Here is a 24,276-nt window from a genome sequence, read left to right on the forward strand (position 1 = left end):
GCTTGGCCTTTTGCTCTCTGCGCCATGACCACACACAACAAAGGCTTTCACTGTTTCAAAGAGTTAAAAGTTTTTATGAAGAGAAGATGGTTGTGTGTTCTTTGAGCATCCTGTTGGTGGTGCATCACCTCAAACTGTGTCACTGATCGCCTAATAGGTTATTGTCAGTAGGTGTGTCATTAAACACACCTGTTGCGAGGTGACACGTCTCAAGTCAAAGCACTTACATTTATTTGCTGCTATTTATTTATTTACTAACTTAAAAACAAACATACACACACGACAATAATTGCTACAATAACCAAACCCAATATACAAAAATATAAACAAAAACAAAATATAACATGACCTAACTGATTGTGTTACGATTCAGTTGCACTGTAATTATCATGTTTACATACCAACCCCTCCGTATTAATAAGTCGCTGCTTGGGTTGAAACGTGCTGATGGGGCGGAACTGGAAGAGGGCAGGAAGAGGAGTTTCGACCCGGACACGTGTTGTATGCGCACCTCCTTCACTGTGGCTTGTTTCATGGACATTTATCGTTGTTGTGAAGTTTGTTTAGCGGTGGATTGATAAGAGCCTTTGCATTTACAACATCTTTAACGTGTGTTCTGTCTCACCTCTCGAACTGGTAAAACAAACATTACGCTCGACCGACATTATTCATCACACGATAACAACAACGATAACATTTCCATTTGTAAATTGCATTAACATTTTTTTAATATCATTTTGGCATTATTACCTCATTTTTTGTTGCTACATTAATCCTAGACATAAACGCCTTTTTATATCACCTCATCATTTAGCTCTTAGTATTTTGCCTATATATATATATTTTTAAGTATTTCGTCTAGTCGTATTTTGAAGTTTTCATGCATATACGCATGTTATTAATCCATGTTCACAAGTAAAGTCCAGTGTTAATGACTTTGAATTATTCCTTACTATTCTACATAGCCTAGATGCGCCCAAATATTGACACACAGTACTGTCATTTGTGCCCATCTGTCCTTCCAGTTTTATGGATACTATATGATGTTTGGTATAATATCAAGCTGGTGGGGTTTTAAAGTCATGTCAGCTACATCAAGTTGTGTGTGGTCTTTTCAGTGCTGCAGCACACCCAGTCTGTCAGTTCAGACTGGTAACATCCAGCATGACTGACCAGTGGATTTACTGTAGGCTTTAGGATATTTGAACTTTCTGTCTTTCTGGTCAGGCATGTCTCAGGACAGTCAACATGGCAAGTGGACCATCTCCAGCAGTGATGATGATGATGAGGCTCTTCCTTCCTCAGGGACTACAACATCGAAGCCTCACCGACCTGCTGTACCCAATCACAGCTTCTCTCGGTCTGCCCGTCCCCCCAGCCCCAAACTGGAACCAGCAACAGCCTCTCTGGAGGTGAAACCAGAACCAGCTAACACCCCAGTATCCTCACTGTTTATTGGCTCTGAGGCCAGACAGTCTGCTGCACTGAGCCAGTTAAATCCAGTGAAGTATGAAACTAGTCCGTCATTGGCTGGAAAGCGGAAGAAAGAAGTGTCAGATGGCTCAGGCTGGGCTCTGTCAGATAGTGATGATGATGATGATGGAGATGTGAAGGGGAAGAGTCTCAAAAGCTTACCAAAGAGGGATCCTCCAAGTCCCAAAGCAAAGAAAGCAAAGGTGGAGAACGAACGCCCTCCGAGTCCCCACGGACGGCTCTACTACATCGACGAGCCAGAGGACTTCTTTGAGTCCAGTGTCCCCTGTCTAAATGACACCTACAGGTTTTACCTCAACAAAGTCACAGGCCTGGACAAGAAGTACAACAGTGGAGCTCTGCACATCAGAGGTGAGACGAGATTCATTAAATTGCATTTGGTGGAGACATGTTTGTTCTACATTTGAAGAAATCAAATTGCAGTTTTGTCTAAGTCAGTCTTCCCTTATTTTATTGAGTAATCTTTACTTTTTCTTTCATCCAGACATTCTCTCACCATTGTTTGGGACCCTGAAAGAATCTGTTCAGGTAAACAACCATATAAACTATTGAAACTATTTACGCCCTGTGTTTTAGCCTTGCTAGTGGTGGTGTCGGTCTGTCAGTTGGTCAGTCAGCCCAACATTTTGGTCCAGACTGATAAATCCCACCAACTTTTCAAGTAAACTTGGTAGAGACACTCCTGGTCTCCAGAGGATGAAACCTACCGCTCATCACCTGATCTTTATTTAATGTTGTGTTAAGGTTAACATTTTTGGCTTTTAGTCAAATGTCTCAACAATTTTTGCATGCATTGTTATGAAATTTGGAGCCATTCATGTTCCTGTCAGGATGATACATAAGCACTTATTGATTCCTTAACCTTTCATCAAGTCAGAAATAAAATTTGATGTTTATAACAAATTGCAATTTTATTGAGGCCATCAGCCTCAGTTGTGGTTTGTGCTTAGATAAGATCAGAATAAGAATCCTTTAATAGTCCTGCAGTGGGGAAATTCTCATTGTCACAGCAGCACATGGAGCACATGGGGATTATTGCACAATGATTTGTGGTGGAATGCATGGGGTCTGCTGGGAGCAATGCTGGTTGTACAGTCTCACAGCAGCAGGGGTGAAGGACCTGTGCTCACGCTCCTTCACACTCTGAAGTGGCCCAGTGCTGTCAGAGTCTCATGCAGGGGGTGAGGGTCATTCTACATCACAGAGGATAGCTTGGCTATCATTCTTCTCTCTTTCACCACCTGAACCAGATTGAGGGGGCTCCCTAGGTTGGAGCTGGCCTTCCTGATGATTTTACCCAGTCTCTTTCTGTCTGCAGTAGTGATTCTGCTGCCCCAGCAGACCACTGCATAGAATCGTACAAATAAGCAAATGTTAGCATACTAATACACCGAAATTAGAAGGGAAACCTAGTGACTGTTTTACCTGCTAAACATCAGTATGTTGGCATTGTCATTGTGACATTAGTATTTAGCAAAAAGCACCACTGTGAGTAAGTACACGCACAGAGTTAGCTGACTGTTGACTTGTGGACTTTATACCATTTTTCCAGGGAATCTGGGCCATTAATACAGGTGTACTTTCTTTCTCCATAGTTTAACTATTGCTTTGATATTGCCTGGATGGTTAAGCAGTACCCACCAGAGTTCAGGTGAGTTCTGTTTCTTCTTTGCTAGCATCATATTATCAGAAAAATATCCCCATCTGTCTGATTAGTGGCAATCTGCTCAAATCTGTTCTTATTCCAAACAGTTTTTCATGTTTCAAGTTCAGAGTTTTGTCAGAGTAGGAAATTATCATTATCAATGATTCTTTTAGTTTGCATTAAGTGAAGGTGATCACTCCAATAGTAGCATACACATACATTTACAAGAAAGTAATGATACCTTTGGATTTGGGTTGTATTTACAGGGATCGTCCTGTTTTGATCGTCCATGGAGATAAGAGGGAGGCCAAGGCCCGGCTGGTGCAGCAGGCTCAGCCTTTTCCGCATGTTCGATTCTGCCAGGTGCTGACTCACCACCACTGTTTAATGACAGCTCCTGTGAAATGCAGTTTGGGTATTATATGATATTTGAGAAATTCTGATATATAAATTATCATACAGGAAAATGCCTTTTAATGAGACTGTTCTGTGAAACTGGATTTCCCTTTGAATTGGACTAATGTGTGTGATTTTGCCTGGCAGGCCAAGCTGGATATTGCATTTGGAACTCACCACACGTAAGCTTTTCTTCCCCTGTCTGATATTATTGTTTTCCTGATGTTGTCACAAACTCAAACATACTGGGTTTAACACAAGTGGAGGTTAGTCAGGATTCATCTGTGTGCCTTTGTGCAGGAAGATGATGTTGCTGTGGTATGAGGAAGGCTTCAGGGTCATCATCCTGACCTCCAACCTCATCAGAGCTGATTGGTACCAAAAAACACAAGGGTGAGCTTGTGTGTTGCACAAAATCCAGATATAAGGCTTGGTTATGGAAATGCCCCTGAACATATTATTTCGAAACCAGGATGTGGATGAGTCCCTTGTTTCCACGGTTACCAAAAGGTAGCAGTGCGAGTGCAGGTGAGTCACCAACCTTCTTTAAGAGGGACCTGCTGGAGTACCTGACATCTTACCGTGCCCCAGAGCTTGAGGAGTGGATCCAGCGAATCAAAGAGCATGATCTGTCAGAGACCAGGTAAACGGTCAATACGCACTTTACTGTTGGAGGTCTGATAGTAGCCTTTACTGGAAAATAAGGAGATATCATCATGACTCCAGCCAGCTGCTAAATTATCATCAATAAGCAATATTCAGGGAACAGCTGCAAGTAAATATATAATCTGGATTATAAGTAACTCGTATTTATTTATTTATTTTTTAATTATCAGGGTTTATTTGGTCGGCTCAACCCCAGGAAGATACTTAGGTTCGGACATGGAGCGCTGGGGCCACCTGAGGCTGAGGAAGGTAACACAAGACTGCAGAAAACAAAACAAACAAGCAGAAAACAGACTGCTTTCATCTCCACTGTGTTGTGTTTCTGTGTTGCTGTGTACAGCTTTAAGTAATGTTTTGACAAGAAGAAAACTTTTTTGAATATGTCTTAAAAATAGGCATTTTTCTTACTTTTCATGTTCATGGTTTCCTTTGCAGTGTGAAAATCAGCTTTTAGATGGTTGAGATTTGCTGTTGACTTCCAGTCAGCCCTCTCACAGTGACATTTTCACATGTCCAAGCTGTATTGTGCTTGGGTGTCAGTGCTCTGGAGAACAGTGGGCTGGTTTAAACTTTTCCAGTCTGTTAAGATGAAGCACTTGTGGCAAAGCACTGACACCTGATAATGATAATAATAATGGTGGGATAATGTGAATTCAGGCAGCTGTTTCAGAGCTCTCTACAAAATAGTCAGCAAGAAACAGGTCAAATTGTAAAAACATCTAAATGTAATATATTGCTACTAAAAATAAAGGGTATTGTCACAAGACAGTGACAGCACTTTAAAATGTTGTGAAATATAGAAATGTCCATGTAGTCTCTAGCTGGGCTTTCCTCATGTCTTTCTCCTCTTTTTCTTATTTTATCAGCTGTTGTATGACCACACAGATCCTGTTCCAGGCGAGGAAAGGTGGCCTGTGATTGGCCAGTTTTCTAGCATTGGCTCTATGGGACTGGATAAGACCAAATGGTTGGCAGGGGAATTTCAACGCACCTTGACCACACTAGGGAAATCCTCCCTCCGCTCAGACCCCCCCATGCACTTAGTACGTTCCTCCACCACAAACTTGATGTGTTGTATTGTTTGTGTGATGCAGCATTCAAAGGCTGAGAAAGATAATACTAAATAATACAGTGCAAATGAGGTTTTCTATGACTGCTGCTGATACCGTTTTCATTATGTTTTTTTTGTTTTTGTTTTTTTACAAAGAAAGAACATTTGCCTCAGCTTTTAAGTGGCAAATAACAGAACAGTCATTTAGAGGTCACACATACACACTTCCTCATAGCCTCTGCAGGACATTTGATTGCCTAAAAGCAATTTGTAAAAACCAATAATGCTTGATAGAAAATTTAATTCCTCCTTGACCCAATGCCACCACTGACTTTCTTAGCTTCTTGACAAATGGAGAAATGAACTGTGTGTCAAAGACAGATAAGACAATGAACCAATTTCTTAAATGAAAATGAAAGTATACAAGAAGAAATAATAGAAAAAGTCAGTGTACTGAGCTAATGGTTTTTTTCTGTTTGTGATGGTTTTGTCTTTAACCATTGTCCTCTAACTGCCATGTTTGGCCACAGTTCAGCAAAGGTTATGCAGCTTCGCTTTAGGATGACAAAACAAGTTGTCAACTGGTTTATCTTTTGCAGTTGTATCCATCAGTTGAAGATGTGAGGACTAGTTTAGAAGGTTATCCAGGTGAGTAATGTGGGTTTTTTTTTCTACATTTGACAAATTAATTTTCTTGCATGCTACATCAATGCAGCTACATTTTTGCCACATCGTGATCACTTTGGCTGGGGTCTTTATTTATTCATTTATTCAACCATGTTTGACTGACTGCTTGGATGATTTAGTATTTGATTCTTTAGTGACGTACGTGCCTCTTGTCCTCCAGCGGGAGGCTCTCTTCCCTACAGCATCCAGACAGCCCAGAAACAAACCTGGCTTCACTCCTACTTCCAGTAAGTTCACTTCTATTAATCAGAATTCACTCCTGTTGTGCTGGTTACGTCAAAACCAGTTAGCTCATCATTTTACAGCGTTTTACGTACAAATAAAGCACTCCTGTTTGTGCGTCTGTCTGTGTGTAGTCGTTGGAAGGCGAATACGACGGGGAGGAGTCATGCCATGCCACACATCAAGACATATATGAGGGCGTCACCAGATTTCACTGAGCTTGCCTGGTTCCTCGTCACAAGGTGTGTGTGCGAGATTCACATTTGTTCATTTTTATTATGTAAAATGATTTATGTGACTTTATTTTCCATATGTGATTTTCTAATTTGCAGTGCCTTTCTTTTGTATTACTTACTAAAACTGCATCAAGAAACTGTTCTTCCAAACCAGAAATACGTTTTGTCAGGTGTCATCTGAAATTCTTAATTAGGTACTTCCACTGAATCCCCACCTGCTAACATAAATCTCATAAACGTACTTATGTACTTATTTTTTATACACAGTATTGTATTGTTTATTATTTTCTCATGGAGAATCAACATACAACTTTCAAACACTTTTCTTTTATTTTCCACCATATGTATTATATGTAAGTAATATGTTAGATGTTAAACATAATCAGTGATAAAACATGCTTGTATAATTTGTGTTTTCTGGTTGTATGCATTGTTGTTATTAATATATTATTTTAAGAGGCAAGCCAGCAGACTATGCTGTTCATTCATAAATGTTATTTTGGGCAACACTTGGATCTCAGCTGCCTCACCACATTATCAACCCTTTTCTGCAAATAGACTGAAATGATCATTCAGATGGAGCTGAAAAGTCCAATCTAGTGCGTCTCTGTGTGTGTTACAGTGCCAACCTGTCCAAAGCAGCTTGGGGTGCACTGGAGAAGAACAACACTCAGGTGATGGTTCGCTCGTACGAGCTGGGAGTCCTCTACGTGCCCTCCGCCTTCGTAAGAACGACGCACAAACAGTAGCTCTGTGCTCATGTGTCTGACTTCTGGACAGTGAGGATGTGGTTTGAATCGTGCTATGAATCTTGCGCAAAATACATCCAATACACACCTATTATTTTTCAACTTCCAAACACGTGAATGTCAGTATAGAAGAAAAAGTATTACATTATAAAAACCATGCAGAGTTGGTGTGTCATAATATGTCATGTGATGTAATATGTCTCCTCTTCCAGAACATGAAGACCTTCCCTGTTCACAAAAATCCATTTCCTGTGTCCTCGTCCTCCTCTGGTTTCACTGTGCCCTTTGACCTCCCTCCTACGTGCTACTCTCCTAAAGGTATAGGACTTGTACACACACATATATATGCTGTTTATACCATTTCTTTTAGGGAAATCATGAAATAGAAACATTTTTTCAGTTTTTGCCTGATGTATGATGAGTTCAGCCTTGTGTTGAAGTCTACACCGATCAGCCACAGCATTAGATCCACAGACAGGTCAAGTGAATAAAATTAATCTTGTGTTTACAATACAATGTTCTGTGGGGAAACCTTGGCGTCTCGAAATCACACAGATGTTCTTTGACACACACTAACCACCTAGACACTACAGACCAAATACACACACACATATGGCAATGGCTCATTCTGTCAGCAGCAGCCTCCCCCCAGCTGCACAATGCACCCTGTCACATTTCAAAAACAGCTCAGGAATGTCTCAAGGACCACAACAGGGGCCTGCAGACTCCCCAGATCCCAACCTGATTGAGAATCTGTGAGATACACTGCAATAAGCTGAATCCACCCTCCCAGCCTCAATGCACCCAACATCCCGATGTTGGTGACCACAAAATACCCCCAGAGGTCCTGAGTCCCTTCGCCTGACAGGTCAGAGCTGTTTTGGCAGCACAAGGGGGGCTTACGAAATATCTGCCAGGTGGTTTTAATGTTGTGGATGATCATGTATGGCCTTAAACCTTACCTTATCGCAACAGAATCTACTTGTGTACCCTCTGATGATGACATTTATGTCATGTGGACCCTTGTGGACATAGAAAGTCTAATTTTGGGTGAAACACACGACAGGTCCTATTTGTTTTTGTGCTTTAGTTTGAAACTTGGTGTAAGACTGAAACAATTTCTAGCCATTTATGCATTATATGTTTTTTGAGTTCCCATTTAGAGAGTACATTGAAAAATCTATTTCTATTTTAATTAATTCCTGTAAATTGAACAATGCTTCCAGTTTCACAAGAGTAAGATTGACTTTAAAGTGGTAACAAGGTCATCCTGGGTAGATGAATTAAAGGTAGGCATCAGCAAAACCTGTTCCCCAGACTCTCATCATAACTAAAGTGCTCTTTTGGAATAGATACGCACACGATGTCTTTGCAGTATGCAGATTTGAATAGTTCTGTCAGTGAAGTTACCCTGATTAGTTGTTGTCCTGCAGTACTTCACTGTAGGTTTCCAGGGTTTATGAATTAGAAGAGCTGAAATCCAACCATACTGTAGATGAGGACTGAAAATCTCATTGCCTCTAGTCGTCTGTCAAGCTCATTTGTAAAATACATCGTAAGTCATTTTGTGTTCTGGCTTCAGTCAAGAACTAGAGGGTCTGAGTGTCATTTAGCCATATTTTAGTAGGATGTTCTAATAATTATTCTAAAATTGATCAAGTAAGTTTGTGTTTCACATACAATTTCTGAAACTATTCAATAAAATTTCCTTTTAGCATATTAGAGTAGTTGAAAGGTCAAAATTTAAAATTGAAAGCATTTATGAGATAGCACTTAGATATTAAGCTTTGCTTGAGACGTGTTCGTCCACTTAGGCAGTGAATGAAGAAACCAACTGTTCTCCTTTTCTTTGTCTGCTTTTAGATCAGCCTTGGATATGGAACATACCGTACAGCCAGGCTCCCGACACACACGGCAACATCTGGGTTCCTTCCTGAGCACACACACACACAGACCTCTCTATTCCTTTTAAACTGCTGTTTGTGACTGTTAGTTGTCAGTAACATTTATTTTTGTATTTTATACTGTACTGTAGACTGATATTTTCTACCAATAAATAAAACAATGTTATCATTGTCCAGGAGTGACCTGTTTCCATAAATTTTGCAACAGGATTTGAATGTGAAATGGGTGTTAAACATATATTTAATGAGATTTTCATTTTTACAAATAAGGCCTGTCCACCAATGTATGTAAGATAAGATAAAATGAACTTTGTTGATCCCTCAGTGGGGAAATTCACTTGTCGTGGCAGGTCACAAGAACAGAAAAAGAGTGCAAAAAGTGTGCAAAAACAGTTACAAAAAATATTGAGATAATAAATTAACAATTTACAAGTAAACACAGTACAATATTCAGGTATATACAAGTCCTCCTTAGGGATGAAAAGAGGACTAGACTGTTGAGTTGTACAGTCTAACAGCAGTGGGAATGAAGGACCTGCTGTAGCTCCTTCCTACACTGAGGGTGTAGCAGTCTGCAGCTGAAGGAGCTGCTCAGAGCCTCCACTGTCTGATGCAGAGGGTGAGAGGTGTTGTCCATGATGGATGTCAGCTTGGCTAACATCCTCCTCTCACCCACCTGATCCAAGGAGTCCAGTGGGCAGCCCAGGACAGAGTTGGCCCTCCTGACCGGCTTGTTCAGTCTCTTCCTGTCCCGGTCCGTGCTGCCCGGTCCCCAACAGACCACAGTGTAGTGAGTAGCAGAGGCTACCACAGAGTCATAAAAAGTCTGTAGGAGGGGCCTGCACACTCCAAAGGACCTCAGTCTCCTCAGAAGTTGGAGACGACCTTGGCCCTTCTTGCACAGGGCATCTGTGTTATGTGACCAGTCCAGTTTATGGTTGAGGCAGACACCCAGATACTTAAAACCGTCCACCATCTCAGTGTCCGAGCCCTGGATGTTCACCGGTGTATGTGGTAATGTCCTTCTCCGGAAGTCAATCACCATCTCCTTCGTTTTACTGGTGTTTAAACCAGACCACCACCTCAGACACACCAGTCTCTCATGCTGTGGCCTGTTGGTGAGGTAGTCGATGATCCAAGCAGCCAAATGTCCATCCCCTCCTGCTCTCTCCAGCCTCCCTCTCAGCAGCACCGGTTGTGTTGAATGCCCTTGAGACGTGAAAAAACATGATTCTCACAGCGCTCCCAGCACTCCAGGTGAGTCAGCGCCCGGTGCAGCAGGTAGATGACAGTGTCAAACTGCATTGTGTCCATCGCTGTGCTCACCACAGAGCGAAGGTGGCTGAGGATGAGCCTCTCCATGCTCTTCATCAGGTGGGAGCTCAAGGCGACAGGCCTGTAGTGGTTTGGCTCCTTGGGGTGTGCAGTCTTAGGAACTGGAACCACACAGGAGGTCTTCCACAGGAGGGGGACCCTCTGCAGACTAAAGCTCAGGTAGATGTAGATGTACATGACCACCTCACAGAGCTGGTCAGCACAGTCCCTAAGCAGTCTGGGACTGATCCTGTCTAGTCCTGCAGCTTTATGTACTGTATGTAAATACAGTAAATACATGTATGTACATATGGTGTGTACGGCTTGCATCAACTATATTGTCACTTTGTGTGTTTTTTTTTTTTCATTTCACTTTTTAGAAGCGCAGTCAGCTACCAAATTATCAAAACTGCTTTACAGAAAGTTTCACAACTGTTAGAAATATGCTGATTCCACAGTTAAATGTCCTAGATCCAACTTTCATCAGTGGATAAAACTGATTTTAATAAAAGGGAGAATGCAATATAATAAAAGAGGACTTTCAAATACCATCTTGTATTGTAAACATGTTAGAGTCTGTTAATGGTAACACGCTCTTCAGTGCATATAGCATTGGTTGTCAGGACAAGTCAGGACTCATAGCACTGCAGGTTTTCTAACTACACCAGGATGATAATTGTATTCACAATGTCTCCCAGGTGTTTATTAGTCACAGATTAAGCCACCAGAATCCTAACCAGCAGGACTAGTTTCCTTCTGGCCCTGATAGTTTAGCAGCATTCTTGGTTAAAATGTTTTTAGACCTTGCTGTCAGCTCCAGTAGAGTTACAAGCGGGATAACGAGCCTGCTTTTTATTCTTATTTTTATTCTAATGGGACATTTTTTCCCAAAAGTCACACAGAAGCAAGACGCTAAGTAACCTGTGGTCAGCTCAAATAACCTAAAATCACTTAATGGTTTGCCCCTGCACTGCTCTTGTGACCTCAAGCCCCCAACTGTGATAGTTTAAGAAGAACCCCTGACCTAAAGACAGCCCTACGTCAGTGCACAGGGTTATGATTATGTGTAGATCATGTAGGCTTTGATTTGGTGCACACAGCTGATTGTCATGATGAAATAGTCTCCAGCTACTGATAATGTCACTAATGTGAAGACCTGGTGGTTCCATTTACTCAAAGGTCACAGGAGCACAGTGTAAACCTTGGTCTGGTTGCAGGTCTGTGGAAACAGAACAAGGCACTCAGAAGAGATTTTGAGTGTGATTAGGTTTAAGGTGTAATTAATATTATATATTATAGATTAATATTAACTTTTGTTTTTTAATTTTTGTGACACACTGTGGATAAACGTAAAAGAAAAGAAAGTGTTTTGCTTATTCTGAAAAAAGCAGCATCAGAACAGATTAGGTTGGTTCTGAAGCTGCATATTAGACTTTAACTGTCCTGAGATATGCGCAAAGAAAGTGACAAAATTGCTGCATATATGAAAGATTAGAAACATTTGACAGTGCTGTTTCATTGTCCATGGAGCTGAATGAAGATTCCTCTGGCACTATCAACAAATGCTGAACACCACAAACCTCATAAAGGTAGGCGATAATGCTGGGATACTGTACTGAATTTCAGTTGGAGCCAGGTGTACCTAAATAAAGTTCCACCTATGTGAGTACAGTAGGTTCTGTAAACTGCGACTCCCATCGTTCCTTGCGTCATTCTGTCAACATGGCGCCTGTCTGCCGGACAAAAGGCGAATCTGTCTGACGGTGGATCGAAACCCAATTAGAAACAGAGGAGACATTTTGGGAAAACTGTCAGTGACCGTGTGCCCTGGCGCCCCAAGGCAATAGATATATGGTAAAAGAAACATCTGTGGAGGCTCTTAGACTGGAATATTAAGGTAGGTTAAGTCCTCCAGCTCTAACTACTGCTGTCTTTAAACGGTCCTGCTAGCCCGATACATTTCCTTTTCTGTGTGTGGTGATAACTGTAAACTCCTTAAAAATTTCGGCTGTGCTGTGGCGTTTTATTTGGCGGTAAATATTCACACCACGTACACTGATATTAACGGTCATATTTGAATAATGAGGAGTCGGGCTCTAATTCGGCTTGAACGTAGTTCATAAAGAAACACTTAATAAAACACAATGTCAACTTTTCCAGTTGGTCTACAAAGCTCTGTACCGCGATGCACAATGCGTTTTATTGGAGTGTAATAATTACGGCGAATCGGTAATGAAATGCATTGTTTCACAATGGTTTAGTATATAAGATACAAGCCGAATTGAGGAGTTTTTCTTCGCTATATAAAAAACATCTTAACACACCCTCTATCCGGCATGCGATTTTCCTAGGAGCCATGCGAAATGAAAATGCATTATTTTTTTCAATTCGATTCGGTGAGAAAGTCGTCAAGAGAACACTCTGCATCGGTGTTCCCATAATATTTGGGACAACAACCGTGTGGTCTACGGCCACACGAGTCAGCTGTTCTTTTTTTGTTGTTGATAAATTTCGGGTTCCATGGCCTGTTAAAAAGTTATCTCCTGTAATTAAACAACTTCTGTCTATGTGCTCAGATGGCTCATGTCTGCAACCAGGTTGCACTTTACGCCACGTCTGGTAGGACCTTCGGCAGGTCACTGGGTTCGGGAACATCATTACAGTTTAACTATAACAAGTTAAGCGTACGTACTTTCAAGGACGGTAAAGATACATGTATTAAAATCAGGTTAAGTGACAGTCCACTCTTGCATGGTGTATATTTTGTCTTGGACGTGAAACGGATTTTGATATAAAGCCCCAACATCGAAACAGTTGGGAAGTTTGTTGCTATATTATGTCGTTATCCTCTGTAGGCTGTGTTGAGAAGATTTCTGTTGCGCATTGAGATCAGAGTTCAGGTCAAGTTTAGCTTCAGAGCTACAGCGTCTTGCGACACAGCTTTGAAGGGCACAGTACCTTTTGAGGCACAGTATTACTCTGTGACTTAAGTGTTTGTGCGTGTATGCTCGCTCTTCCTGCTGTTGCTGCTGAGCACAGATCTCTTCAGGAGTTGAGCAGTGCCAGTCAGCACTATTTGATTACTAGTCCTTCTATTCTTTCTTGCACACATAGCCTTCTCTTTCCCAGAATCACATAATCATATACTGTAACGCACAATTTCTGTTTCCGTCTTCGTCTGGTTTGCTGTCAGTACACTGAAGCTTGAATTCTTCAGCTAATGTCATTTACCACTAGAGCTTCCAGAACAACATCAGTTTAAAACTGGACCATGCAATATGATTTTTTTTTTTTTTAATATCATGGCATATTTTCTTGATGTTGTCTTTTCTTTGGTAAGGTACGTTGATAGGAAAGTTTAATTACCAACAGGGTGGCTTTTTCCTCATTCCAGGTAGTATTTTTTTTTTTTAAAAAAGGGCTGTAGGTAAACACTGACTTCCTGTCCTCATATGGTTTGCTATAAAGAAAAACGCTTTTGGATGGGATACTCGTCTATCCAGATACTTGTCTGGTAGGCTATCAAAAATAATTACTTTGATTCTTTTCTCAGTGCAGGAAGGAAAAGTTCCGTTTGCCCCTTGGTCACATGGTGTCATTGTGCATCTCTAAGATACTGTGTCTTTTTACAATAGGCACAATTTTTTTTAAATAACACCAGTTTCCTGCTGAAGTGGTTCCTGGAAGACTAGTTTATAAAATTAGATTAGGCCAAATACACCCTGTTTTGGTGGCTGGTTTCATAACTTACTGAAAACTGTCATTGACATTTGCTTGTACAGTCATAAGTGTGTAAGTAAATATAGAATATTTGTTAATAGAAACAAACCTTTCTTTTTTAAAATGCTGCTGGAGATGCTATGAGATGTTATAGCAGATGTAAGGGGTCCTTATTTAGTCACTTTTTGCTTTGGGGCATTTTTTGCAAGGCTGCCACTGATCTGATGTGGTTCAGTCAGATTGCACTTGTTTCTGTTGACCGCTATAAATTTGTGCCTAGATTGCATCTGGCAAATTTACACACCAACTTACATGCTGCAGTTCTCATAGTTCACAGTGTACAGAGCAAAACTAAACTTCACAGAACTTTCTCATTGTGAATGTGGAGGAGACGGGGGAAGACTGGCAGGTGCTGAGAGGCAAAAGAAGGCAGAGTTAATTAAAAGTTATTTGATGGTACTCCTTGGGGGCATTAACCAATAAACTACTGCAACATCCCCAGTTTTGCATTTGGCCGGGGACCTTTTGTGGCATGTCGTTGTCCATCTCTTTCTTTTCTCATTTTCTCATATCTTTCTGCTGCTACCTATTGAATACCGACTTAAAAGCTAACATTGATCAAGGCATTTTTGTCACTTTGCAGTTTAATAATAATAATAATCATTGCTCTTTCTTTGCGTGCTCCTCTTTGGTCAGAGAAATCTTGTCTAAACCACAGACCTTTGAAGCCTTTGTGTTGCAGCTGTGCTTAAATTAATGACAATTATTCAGTGATTTCAGTGGTGATCATGTCAGTTTTGTAAAGAACAGCAATAAAAATCAGTCACAACACATCATTATAAATGGAGCTTTGTGGTGCTACAGAGATTTCCTTTTCTTTTTCAGAGAAAATGAAATTCAAAAATTCCCACTAAAATTGTGATTCATGTTGCGATGGTCTGTCAAAATCACAATGTGATTTGTTATGCGTATTTTTCAGCCACACAGCTTTGTGATAACGGTCATAATTTAATTATTAATTTGCAACACAGTATTGTTAATCAAGCATTATTGAATGAAAACCAAATAGTCGATCATGATTTTGCAGCCCTGTATTAATCCTTTGTATCAGTCTAACTTTATGCAGCGTGACTCATCCTCTGCAGCAGTGAAAGAAAGTATGGAGCTTGGCTGGCTGAGATGTAAATTTTTCTTGGCATTTTTCCTAAGACACACACACACACACACACACACACAGATACACACTGGCCCTCACCCGCCTTCTCTGTGCGTGTTGACATGTCTGCTGACTTTGATTCTCTGCTGTGTTTCTGCCTGTTTTTCTGCTCTGCTTCAGAAGACAAAGCATGGAGACACACGTGTTATCTCATTTGTCCGTTTATCTTCCTCTCTAGCTCTCCCTCTGTCTCTCTCTCTCTCTCTCTTCAGTTCATTGACTATTATTGTGACAGTTTTAAAAGAAATGAGAAATCAGTACACATGTAAAAGTACACAGGAAATTAAAGTACGCCTTTAAATGGTAAACAATATGGTGCATTATTTGGCTAACATAAGATTATTGGGGTTTTAAAGGTATCCACTATAATGAAAGCCTTATTTAGTCTGGAGGAATGTACTTCATATCTGGATAGCAGCTGCTGAGCTCTGATGTCTTTGTGTGTGTGTGTGTGTGTGTGTGTGTGTGTGCTGTAAATCTGCAGGCAGGAAGCAAGCAGATGTGACTGTACTTCCATTTTGTTCTGCGACTTTCATTGGTGTTTTTTTTTCAGGGATATGAGGATCAGTTAGGACAGAAAGGACAATAGCGAGCTAAAATATATCAATTAATCAGAAGTTGAACATGTAGGTTTACATTACACCAGGTCCTGTTTTTAACACCTTTTTATGGACAATGTTTTTTGGGCTATATCTACACAGTGTATGTGCATTTGTGTATCTTGCCTTTCTCAGTCACTGGTGGATTCCACATTTCCTGAGTAGGATTCAAATTGTGCACTCGTGCATGAGGGAGAAAAACACATGAATATACTGGACGTGATGTGAAAGATAATTCAGTATATCTCACCAAAATACAGCGGGTGTTAATCTCGAAGTCTAATAAACATGTTCAGTACACTTCCTTCGGATTCTTTTTTCTGTAAACTGCATTGTTTACACCATGTTTTCTTCCAAGCAGTCATCTTCATTGTCTTAGTCGCTGTGTTACCGCCACAGTCTTTTGAAGACTGTGATTTTGTGTGACCAGCAGCAGGATGTAAGTCACGCCAGCTTTGTGTGTGCAACACCTAAATTTTACTTCAGTGAATATTATTTTTGGTTTTAGAAGTGTGTTTTACTTGCACAACTAAAGTGTAAAATGTTCTATTATATAGGGGTGCGAGAGAGTATTGATACTCTTCAGTATTGCAATATTATTTTTTGTGGTATTGTATTGATTCTCAATAAGACTATCGATTCTTTATATTCACATGCAGAGTTTCGTGGCAGGGATTTATTTTGTGTCATGTTTAATGCCCTCACTGGGAGATAGCAGGGTTGTAATCTATCCTCAGCCATTTGACTCTTGCACTCCAACATAATAGTCAGTTATTTTGATATCTGAGTAACTGTTCCGGAAAAACGAACAAAAAAATCAGATTAAAATCAGATTAAGTGACAGTGCACTCTTGCATGGTGTATATTTTGTCTTGGAAGCGAAACGGATTTTGATATAAAGCCCCAACATTGAAACAGTTGGGAAGTTTGTTGCTATATTCTGTCGTTATCCTCTGTAGGCTGTGTTGAGAAGATTTCTGTTGCGCATTGAGGTCAGAGTTCAGGTCAAGTTTAGCTTCAGAGCTACAGCGTCTTGCGACACAGTGGATTGCATGAGCTTTGAAAGGGCACAATACTTTTCGAGGCACAGTGTTACTTGTGACTTCAGTGTTTGTGCGTGTATGCTTGTTTTATTTATTTATTTATTTTTTTCCTTTTCGAAGCAAAAATGTAAAAGCTGGTTGAGGCTTCTGAAGTGTGAGGCTTTGCTGCTTTTTCTCTGTCATCTGTGACAGTAAATGAGGAGTCTTTGATTTTGGACTGTTGGTTAACAAAGGAAGCAATTTGAAAATGTCACTTTGAGCTCTAGGGAATTGTGATGAGTATTTTTTTCCACAGTATTTTGACATTTTGTAGACTAATTGATTAATCATGAAAAAAAAAATCAGCGGATTTATAAATAATGACAATCATTAGTTGCAGTCCTACTACAGAACAAAGTCTGCTGAGACGAGAAGTCGTCAGCACATACAGCTGGTGTAAACACAAAGAACACAGACCTGTGAAACAGTATATCATCTTGCTTACAATATCGCAACGTATTGTATCATGATGTGTAATGTATTGCCAGATCCTTGCAAATGCACAGCCCTACCGTTCTTTAGAATTGTTCTGCTTGCAGAAACATAATGTTGCATGGTATGTAGCGCTCCTTTAGAGTTGCTGACTTGTCCGACATACAGTGGCTCCTCCTTGTGAGGGGAAACCTGTACAACATAGTACTGCACTTAAGTAAATGTACAGAGTGTCATGTATCTCGGCCATTAATGGTGTTGTTATGATCTCCCTCAGGATGTTCCAGCAGTGCGAGGAGCCTCGTTTCACCATCGAGCAGATTGACCTCCTCCAGAGGCTAAGGAGGACAGGAATCACGCAGGCAGAGGTCGTCCATGCCCTGGACACTCTGGACCACCTGGACCAGAAACATGGACACAAGTTGACCCATAAACCTTCCTATATGCCTCCCTCGTCTTCCTTGTCCTCTTCCAGCGCCGTCACCGCCTCTTCCTCCATGACTTCCACGGCCACTCAGACAACTTTCCCTGATAACCGACTCTCACTGTCGCCTAACAACAACTTCGATACCACATCTCCGCCTCTACCGATCCCAGTAGCCTCCCCTGTCACCATGGCTGCTGTAGCTCAGAATGGTCTAGTTGCAGTCACCAATGGGAAGCTGTCCCCTCCACGGTTTCCTCTTGGTGTGGTTAGTGGCAATGTGACAGCACCAGGCTACGGTTTTGACACCAGTGAAGAGGACATAGATGTTGATGACAAGGTGGAGGACTTAATGAGGTAAAAGTAGTAGTACTTGTCTTTATTGAGGCTAGGTTAGACCAGGACTGATTGGTTCAGGAAGACCCAAGCCATCTAAGACTATTCAGGAAAGGCACTTTGATGTTCACAGGAAAATATTTCACAGAAAAGTGATGTACTCAAGTGAATTTTACTTTGAATATATATATATATATATATAAATGTATATATAAATACTTGTTTACGTGTTTGGTCTTTGTGGCGATTGACGAGCTGTTGTTTCCAGCACATGTTCAGCTTCAACAACTGCTGCCGCTGATACACATGCAGATGGCAGAATCACAGCTGGTTTATGTACAGTGACGGTTATCTTGTGTCATGTGTGTTAGTAATGTCAGACTGTTGGAGATGTGAACATTTACTGTATTATATGGTAAACGGCAGACTCTTCTCCCTGTTTGTAGGAGGGACAGTGCTGTGATCAAAGAAGAGATTAAGTCCTTCCTGGCAAACAGGCGGATCTCCCAGGCTGTGGTCGCTCAGGTAACGGGTGAGTATCAGCTTCATCTGCCATTTTAACCAGGGCAATAAATCGCCACCGGAAGGAGTCGGTATGCCGGTGAGCAGCCAGCCTACTGATAATGCAGATCTCACTCTGTTCCTTTCCCTCCAGGGATCAGCCAGAGTCGGATCTCCCACTGGCTCCTGCAGCAGGGATCAGACCTCAGTGAGCAGAAGAAAAGAGCTTTCTTCCGCTGGTACCAGCTGGAGAAGACCAACCCTGGTAACACCCAAAGAAACTCTAATCACTCCCACTCTCTTACACTTCCGCTTATGTAGGGGGCGCTCACGAGATAGTCCAAAATGAATAGGGGCTTATGGAGCTGTAGCCCCAAAATGTAACTTTTATGGTATAATTTTTTTTCTGCTAATTTTCTGTATGTTTTTGGCATAAGAAGCAGAGACAATAGATATAGTTCCATTAGATAAAATTTTCACAGATTTTTTTGTGTTATTATTATTTAAGTATTTGTGGCATTCACCATTTTGGTTTCACGCATCAATCAAACACCAAGTTTTTGCTTTGTTGTAACCACGCTTCTTCTAATGTCTGCTGTAGCTATCATTAGGAAGATACATACAGACTATAATACACAAAAGCTGAAACCATATTATTGTCTTTATGTTCCAGTATTGATAATTGAAGTTAGCCTACCGTAATGTAACGTTGCTAATTGTAAATCTTTAACTGACCAGTTAGCAGGATAACTTGTTTTTCAGTTAACGGTCATCTGCTTTGAATGCATTACCAGTAGTGCTGACTTGAAGATAACAGTTTTTCAGTACTGACTGAGCAAAAATCTGGCCATCCCTTCTATAACTACAACATAATTGCAGGAGTTAGTTATATACTAAAAACATGGTTTCCAGTGGACAGTCAGCATATCCACTGCATACTCTCAGAGTCTCATTGAGCAGGACTCTGGACTTCCCAGATTGACAGTTCTAATACATTAGAAGAGAAAAATAATTTTGTTCCTCAGCTCATTGGCATTCATAGCTGTGATTCATAGGAGTATGAACTAAAAGGAAGCGAGTTCTTTATATACGGTAATCATAATATCACAAGAGAGGATGGGTTTTTCAATATTTGGAGCGTTGCAGACATAACCCAAGTTGTAATTAAAGAGTCTTTTGACAGATAAGAAAAACATGGCATGCATGTTTATATGTGCATCTTGAGACGGCTTTGGTTACACAAATCAGAAAAAATTAAAGGAAGGAAGGAGGAAATCAGTCCATTTAGTTCAAATTAGGTTGTGTCCTCCTTTGGAAAAAGGCTGGTAAGCTGCTTTAATTAGAATCTCTTGACTTTAATTTATTTCTCTGGCTTGATGCTTGAAAATAGATGCACATCAGAGTGAAAAGGGTCGTTCTGTCCGTACACACACCAGAGGTACATACACAATGTACGATATGTATTTTAATTATATTTGAGATACATTTATAGGTGGACAAATGCTGAATAGAAAATCTTGTGAATCAGCATTCAGCTGAGAAATTGAAACATCACACTGAAATGAAAATAAAGTACATTACTAACTCTGTCTGGTGTTTGTGACTTCAGGTGCCACTCTGGCCATGCGAGCTGCCCCATTGGCTCTGGACGACATGATGGACTGGCACCAAGCCCCACCTCCATTTGGCTCCGCCCCTACTGGCTTCCGTCTGCGGAGAGGGAGCAGGTTCACCTGGAGGAAGGAGTGTCTGGCTGTTATGGAGAGGTGAGGAGGAGGAGGATGTGGTGAGCTGTTTGGAGGGTTGGGAAGAGGTGTGGAATGTCTGAAAATTAGAAGTAAAAAGTAAAATGTTGGCTGTGTGTGTGTGTGTGTGTGTGTGTGTGTCTACATGTCCATGTGTCCACAGCTACTTCAGTGATAACCAGTACCCCGATGAGGCCAAGAGAGAGGAGATTGCTACCGCCTGCAATGCTGTCATTCAGAAACCCGGTAGGTAAAAACACAAATGAATGATTCTGACTCTGTGCCGATTTAAAGTACATTACTAAATATAAAGCTGATCATTGGTAAACTTTCACTTGATTGTAATCTTTACTTCGGCAACTTGCCTCAAAATTCCACAGTAGAAGCTTTAACTGAGTGAGAGGCCCAGGGTTCATAGCCATCCAGAGGTGGATATTTCTAGTAATGTACACTATAGAGACAAAACTATTGGGACAGCTGACATTGTACCAACAGGGACTTTAATGACTTCATATTCTAAATATAAGAGCCAGTTTTACAGCTATAACAGCCTCCACTCTTCTGGAATTTTGTAGTGTTTCTGTGGGAATTTTTGCCCATTCATGCAGTAGTGCATTTGTGAGGTCAGACACTGATGTTGGACCAAAAGGTCTGACTCACAATCTCTGTTCCAGTTCATCCCAAAGGTGCTCAGTGGGGTTGATGTCAGGGACTTTGCTTTGTGCACTGGGACACAGTCATGCTGGAATAGAAAAGGGCCTTCCCCAAACTGTAGCCACAAAGTAGGAAGCATAGCATTGTCCAAAATGTCTTGGTATGCTGAAGCATTAAGATCTCCCTTCACTGGAAGTAAGGGTCCGAGCCCAACCTCTGAAAAACAGCCCCATAAAGAGGTGTGTTTGGATACTTTTCTCTATATAATGTATGAATTATATCTTATTCAGTAATTACTGAGGGGAGACAAATAAGGATATAGAACCAACACTGCAGTGTTCTCCCCTGCTAAGTCCATTATTTTGTATGCTGACACTCAACATTAAGCGCTATCATGCTTTTACAGTGTCCACTTATCAAGACCGCAAACTTTCAACTTCTTTCGGATAACATGGTGACTACATGTATACGTTTGGAGAACCGGTTTGACATGATGTTGATTACTTTCTTGGCTACCTCCATAAACGAAGACAACTGTTACATCATGACAAAACACTACTTTAAAATATGTTGGATAATAAAGCAAGCGAGCATTGTATCTTTTGTATGTATTGAAAGCTAGATGCAGCAGCCGTGTGATGTGTGATGTGTCTCTGTGTTACAGGAAAGAAGCTGTCAGATCTGGAGAGGGTAACATCTCTGAAAGTCTACAACTGGTTCGCCAACCGCCGTAAAGACATCAAGAGGCGTGCCAACATTGGTAATGTCTACCTCTGTGTGTGTGTGTTATGGTAGTGGATGTTGTTGGAGTCATAGATGTAATTTATATTAGTGTGGTTAAATTCAGCAAGAAGCAGATACTTGGAAAGTCAATGTGTGTCCCACTTTAAGAACCGTACATCTGTGTTCTGTGTTGGTTTCTCACACAGTTTAAATAAATCACTAAACATACCTATAACAGCTTTTACTGTTCAGCACGCATCCTCATTGACCGGCTGGATGGTTTTTTGCTCTCTATATCACTCAGCTATCCTGCTTGTCACAATTACTGCTGTATAATTTCACACGCCTGGAAATCAGTGAGAAACACACACATTCCTGTCTTGGAAATTCTTCCTTTGTTCCTTTATGATTTTCATCAGCAGTAGAAGGATGTTGGTCTGCTCAAACAGAGCTGCCTCTCCACACCTTCAGTCTTGCTTTGCATCACTGCTTGCTTGCATCACGTTTTGTCGTTTGAAATCGATATGCTATGATGAGGTTTGTGTTTTTGAAGAAGCAGCCATCTTGGAGAGCCACGGCATTGAGGTTGAGAGTCCAGGAGGTCAGTCCAACAGCGATGAAGTGGACGGCAACGAGTTCCCTGACCAGGTAAAATAGGTGTAGACAGTAAATGAGGTGTAACTCTTCCTCAGTACACAAAGCCTTTCAGCGAGCAACAGAAGATAACTGTATTTACACTGAGCAGCTCAGAGATATGAATGTGTGGAACAGTAAACCACGTGGCTCAGTTAACATTTGTGCGGGGAATGAAACATTACAAAATCTACTTTTGATTCCTGTTTTTGTGTCCTTAATTCGTTGAGTCACGTATTTGTTTAGACGATATGGACAGCAATAGACTGAGTAGGCATTTCTACATCTCTAACGTTATGAATAACTTGTTACGAAGTCACAGCATTGTGACATTGTTCTTGTGACAGCAGAATGACCTGGTTATTGTATAATCTATGTGCTTCTCTGTCACAGGGTTGTGAGGTGTCCTTATTAGACAAGAGAGCCTCAGCCAGGCAGTTTGCATTCAGTCGAGCTGACCTGTGCTCTCCGACCCAGGTACAGCGCACACACACACACACACACACACTGTGCCTCCTCACTACAACTGTGTTTATCGAGGAGTTTAAAGAGATAAGGGCATATTTGAAGTAAAAACTTCAGGTTGAGCAAAAAAAATTCCTTTCATTTCTCCTCTCCTCGCTTAGGTTCCCACACTGCTCCCCAGCTGGTTCTCTTCCCTGGGTAGAGGCAGCTTGTCTGGACACAGGGGCACTGCTCTGACTGGCCGCTCCCTCATGTCAGGGGTGGGCCCTCAGGCAGAGGGTTCCAGACTGACAGGTGTGTCCTGGTCTCCCCCCTCCCCCTCCCTTCAGGATGAGCCCACCATACACAGCGCGCTGTCCGAGCCCCAGGATCCAATTGTTTTGGAGAAGGAGGCAGTCAGTCACAACACCCAAGCCCTAGCCAGCCAGGTGGATGGTGCTCGATGCAGCAATGGCAATGACATCAAGACGGAAATGCTGGAGGACGACTGAAGGAGGCATTGGATATTGTTATTGTCTTGGTAATGAATGGAACACGATCAGAGGTGTGTTAATATGCAAGCAGATTTTATAGGAATGTAATAAGTGGGGGAAAAAAAAGACCAAAAGTCGTGTAAACTCCAACCCTGAGATACCTCCCAACCCTACCTCCAACCACCAACCTGCTCTGCTACACTCTTACAGGTATTACAAGTACATATAAGAAATTTTAAATAATAATAATAATAATGATAAAAAAACTTTTATTTGTCAAAGTGCTCCCCAGCAGGTTTTGGGAATGCCTAAATAAAAACAAATCAAACAAAGAAAGTGAAAGAATTCAGGAATTATTTAATTAACTGCAGTTAATGCATACATAAAATGAAATACATATAGCATGTGTTGTTTTTCACTTTGTTGATTTGATTTTATATAGGCTTTTTAAATCTTCCATAGAGACGGTCTGACTGGACGTGATGCATTGTGCAGATGTCTTTGGAAACTGCAGTTTTCCCAGCAGGACAACACTGTATTTGACACGGGGTTCAAATAGTTTCAGGATCTTGCACTGTGATCACAACACAACTGAACAGCCTCAAAAGATAAATACATGAATTTGAAAGATAAGCTCATTTAAACTGTTAAACTGTTTATTGTTAAATTATGTGACGCATTTCATCACAGTTGATCGTATTTCAAATTTTTCGCTGTTAATTCCTTCCAGTGAGACGAACAGCAGAATAAGCTTAGTTTCAGTGAGGTCACAGCTCGTTGGTAACATTTCTGTGAGCCGAAGATGATTTGAAGATGTGAAAGAAAGAAAGAGAATAAGCCACACCTCTGCCCTGATAAAATAAGCTCAATATATGGAGGCAAAGAAAGGCCACAGTGATTGAAATGGAA

The 24,276-nt window shown here is 41.1% G+C and overlaps 2 protein-coding genes across 6 annotated transcripts; both read left to right on the top strand.

Annotated features, from left to right (window-relative positions):
- Positions 1 to 449: 449 nt before the first annotated feature.
- On the top strand, positions 450 to 9,222 carry tdp1 (tyrosyl-DNA phosphodiesterase 1). 2 transcript variants are annotated; one of them, XM_046404837.1, is made up of 16 exons: positions 450 to 501; positions 1,228 to 1,845; positions 1,979 to 2,022; positions 3,090 to 3,145; positions 3,406 to 3,502; positions 3,683 to 3,717; positions 3,836 to 3,928; positions 4,008 to 4,178; positions 4,372 to 4,450; positions 5,068 to 5,244; positions 5,852 to 5,900; positions 6,100 to 6,166; positions 6,296 to 6,403; positions 7,020 to 7,122; positions 7,359 to 7,464; positions 9,010 to 9,222. In XM_046404837.1, exons 2-16 carry the CDS (start codon positions 1,230 to 1,232, stop codon positions 9,081 to 9,083), a joined length of 1,875 nt encoding a protein of 624 aa, XP_046260793.1. In that variant the 5' UTR covers positions 450 to 501; positions 1,228 to 1,229; the 3' UTR covers positions 9,084 to 9,222. The 2 variants fall into 2 exon arrangements, with proteins under 2 accessions (XP_046260793.1, XP_046260708.1); XM_046404752.1 differs by having other exon boundaries at positions 455 to 636.
- A 2,836-nt stretch (positions 9,223 to 12,058) lies between these two features.
- LOC124067516 (homeobox-containing protein 1-like) lies at positions 12,059 to 24,198 on the top strand. Of its 4 annotated transcripts, XR_006844773.1 has the most exons (11): positions 12,059 to 12,261; positions 17,691 to 18,194; positions 18,620 to 18,705; positions 18,829 to 18,939; positions 20,284 to 20,440; positions 20,583 to 20,665; positions 21,738 to 21,833; positions 22,350 to 22,444; positions 22,823 to 22,906; positions 23,056 to 23,577; positions 23,810 to 24,198. XR_006844773.1 is itself a non-coding variant. In XM_046404970.1 (10 exons), the coding sequence occupies exons 2-10, from the start codon at positions 17,692 to 17,694 to the stop codon at positions 23,383 to 23,385; spliced, it is 1,545 nt and encodes a 514-aa protein (XP_046260926.1). In that variant the 5' UTR covers positions 12,059 to 12,261; position 17,691; the 3' UTR covers positions 23,386 to 24,198. The 4 variants fall into 4 exon arrangements, 3 of the variants coding, with proteins under 3 accessions (XP_046260926.1, XP_046261050.1, XP_046261132.1); XM_046404970.1 differs by having other exon boundaries at positions 23,056 to 24,198; XM_046405094.1 differs by having other exon boundaries at positions 22,353 to 22,444; positions 23,056 to 24,198.
- Positions 24,199 to 24,276: the final 78 nt, after the last annotated feature.

The sequence above is a fragment of the Scatophagus argus genome, chromosome 1 (genome assembly GCF_020382885.2).
Source record: "Scatophagus argus isolate fScaArg1 chromosome 1, fScaArg1.pri, whole genome shotgun sequence".
Lineage (NCBI taxonomy): Eukaryota > Metazoa > Chordata > Actinopteri > Scatophagidae > Scatophagus > Scatophagus argus.

Bases quoted from the DNA above. Each gene is read 5' to 3' on its own strand.
- LOC124067516 (XM_046404970.1), top strand. From the start codon at position 17,692: ATGTTCCAGCAGTGCGAGGAGCCTCGTTTCACCATCGAGCAGATTGAC. The intron at 18,940-20,283 runs GTAACACCCAAA...TTGTGACTTCAG, and splicing joins GCTGGAGAAGACCAACCCTG to GTGCCACTCTGGCCATGCGA. The intron at 20,441-20,582 runs GTGAGGAGGAGG...ATGTGTCCACAG, and splicing joins TGTCTGGCTGTTATGGAGAG to CTACTTCAGTGATAACCAGT.
- tdp1 (XM_046404837.1), top strand. From the start codon at position 1,230: ATGTCTCAGGACAGTCAACATGGCAAGTGGACCATCTCCAGCAGTGAT. The intron at 5,245-5,851 runs GTACGTTCCTCC...TATCTTTTGCAG, and splicing joins CAGACCCCCCCATGCACTTA to TTGTATCCATCAGTTGAAGA. The intron at 7,123-7,358 runs GTAAGAACGACG...CTCCTCTTCCAG, and splicing joins TCTACGTGCCCTCCGCCTTC to AACATGAAGACCTTCCCTGT.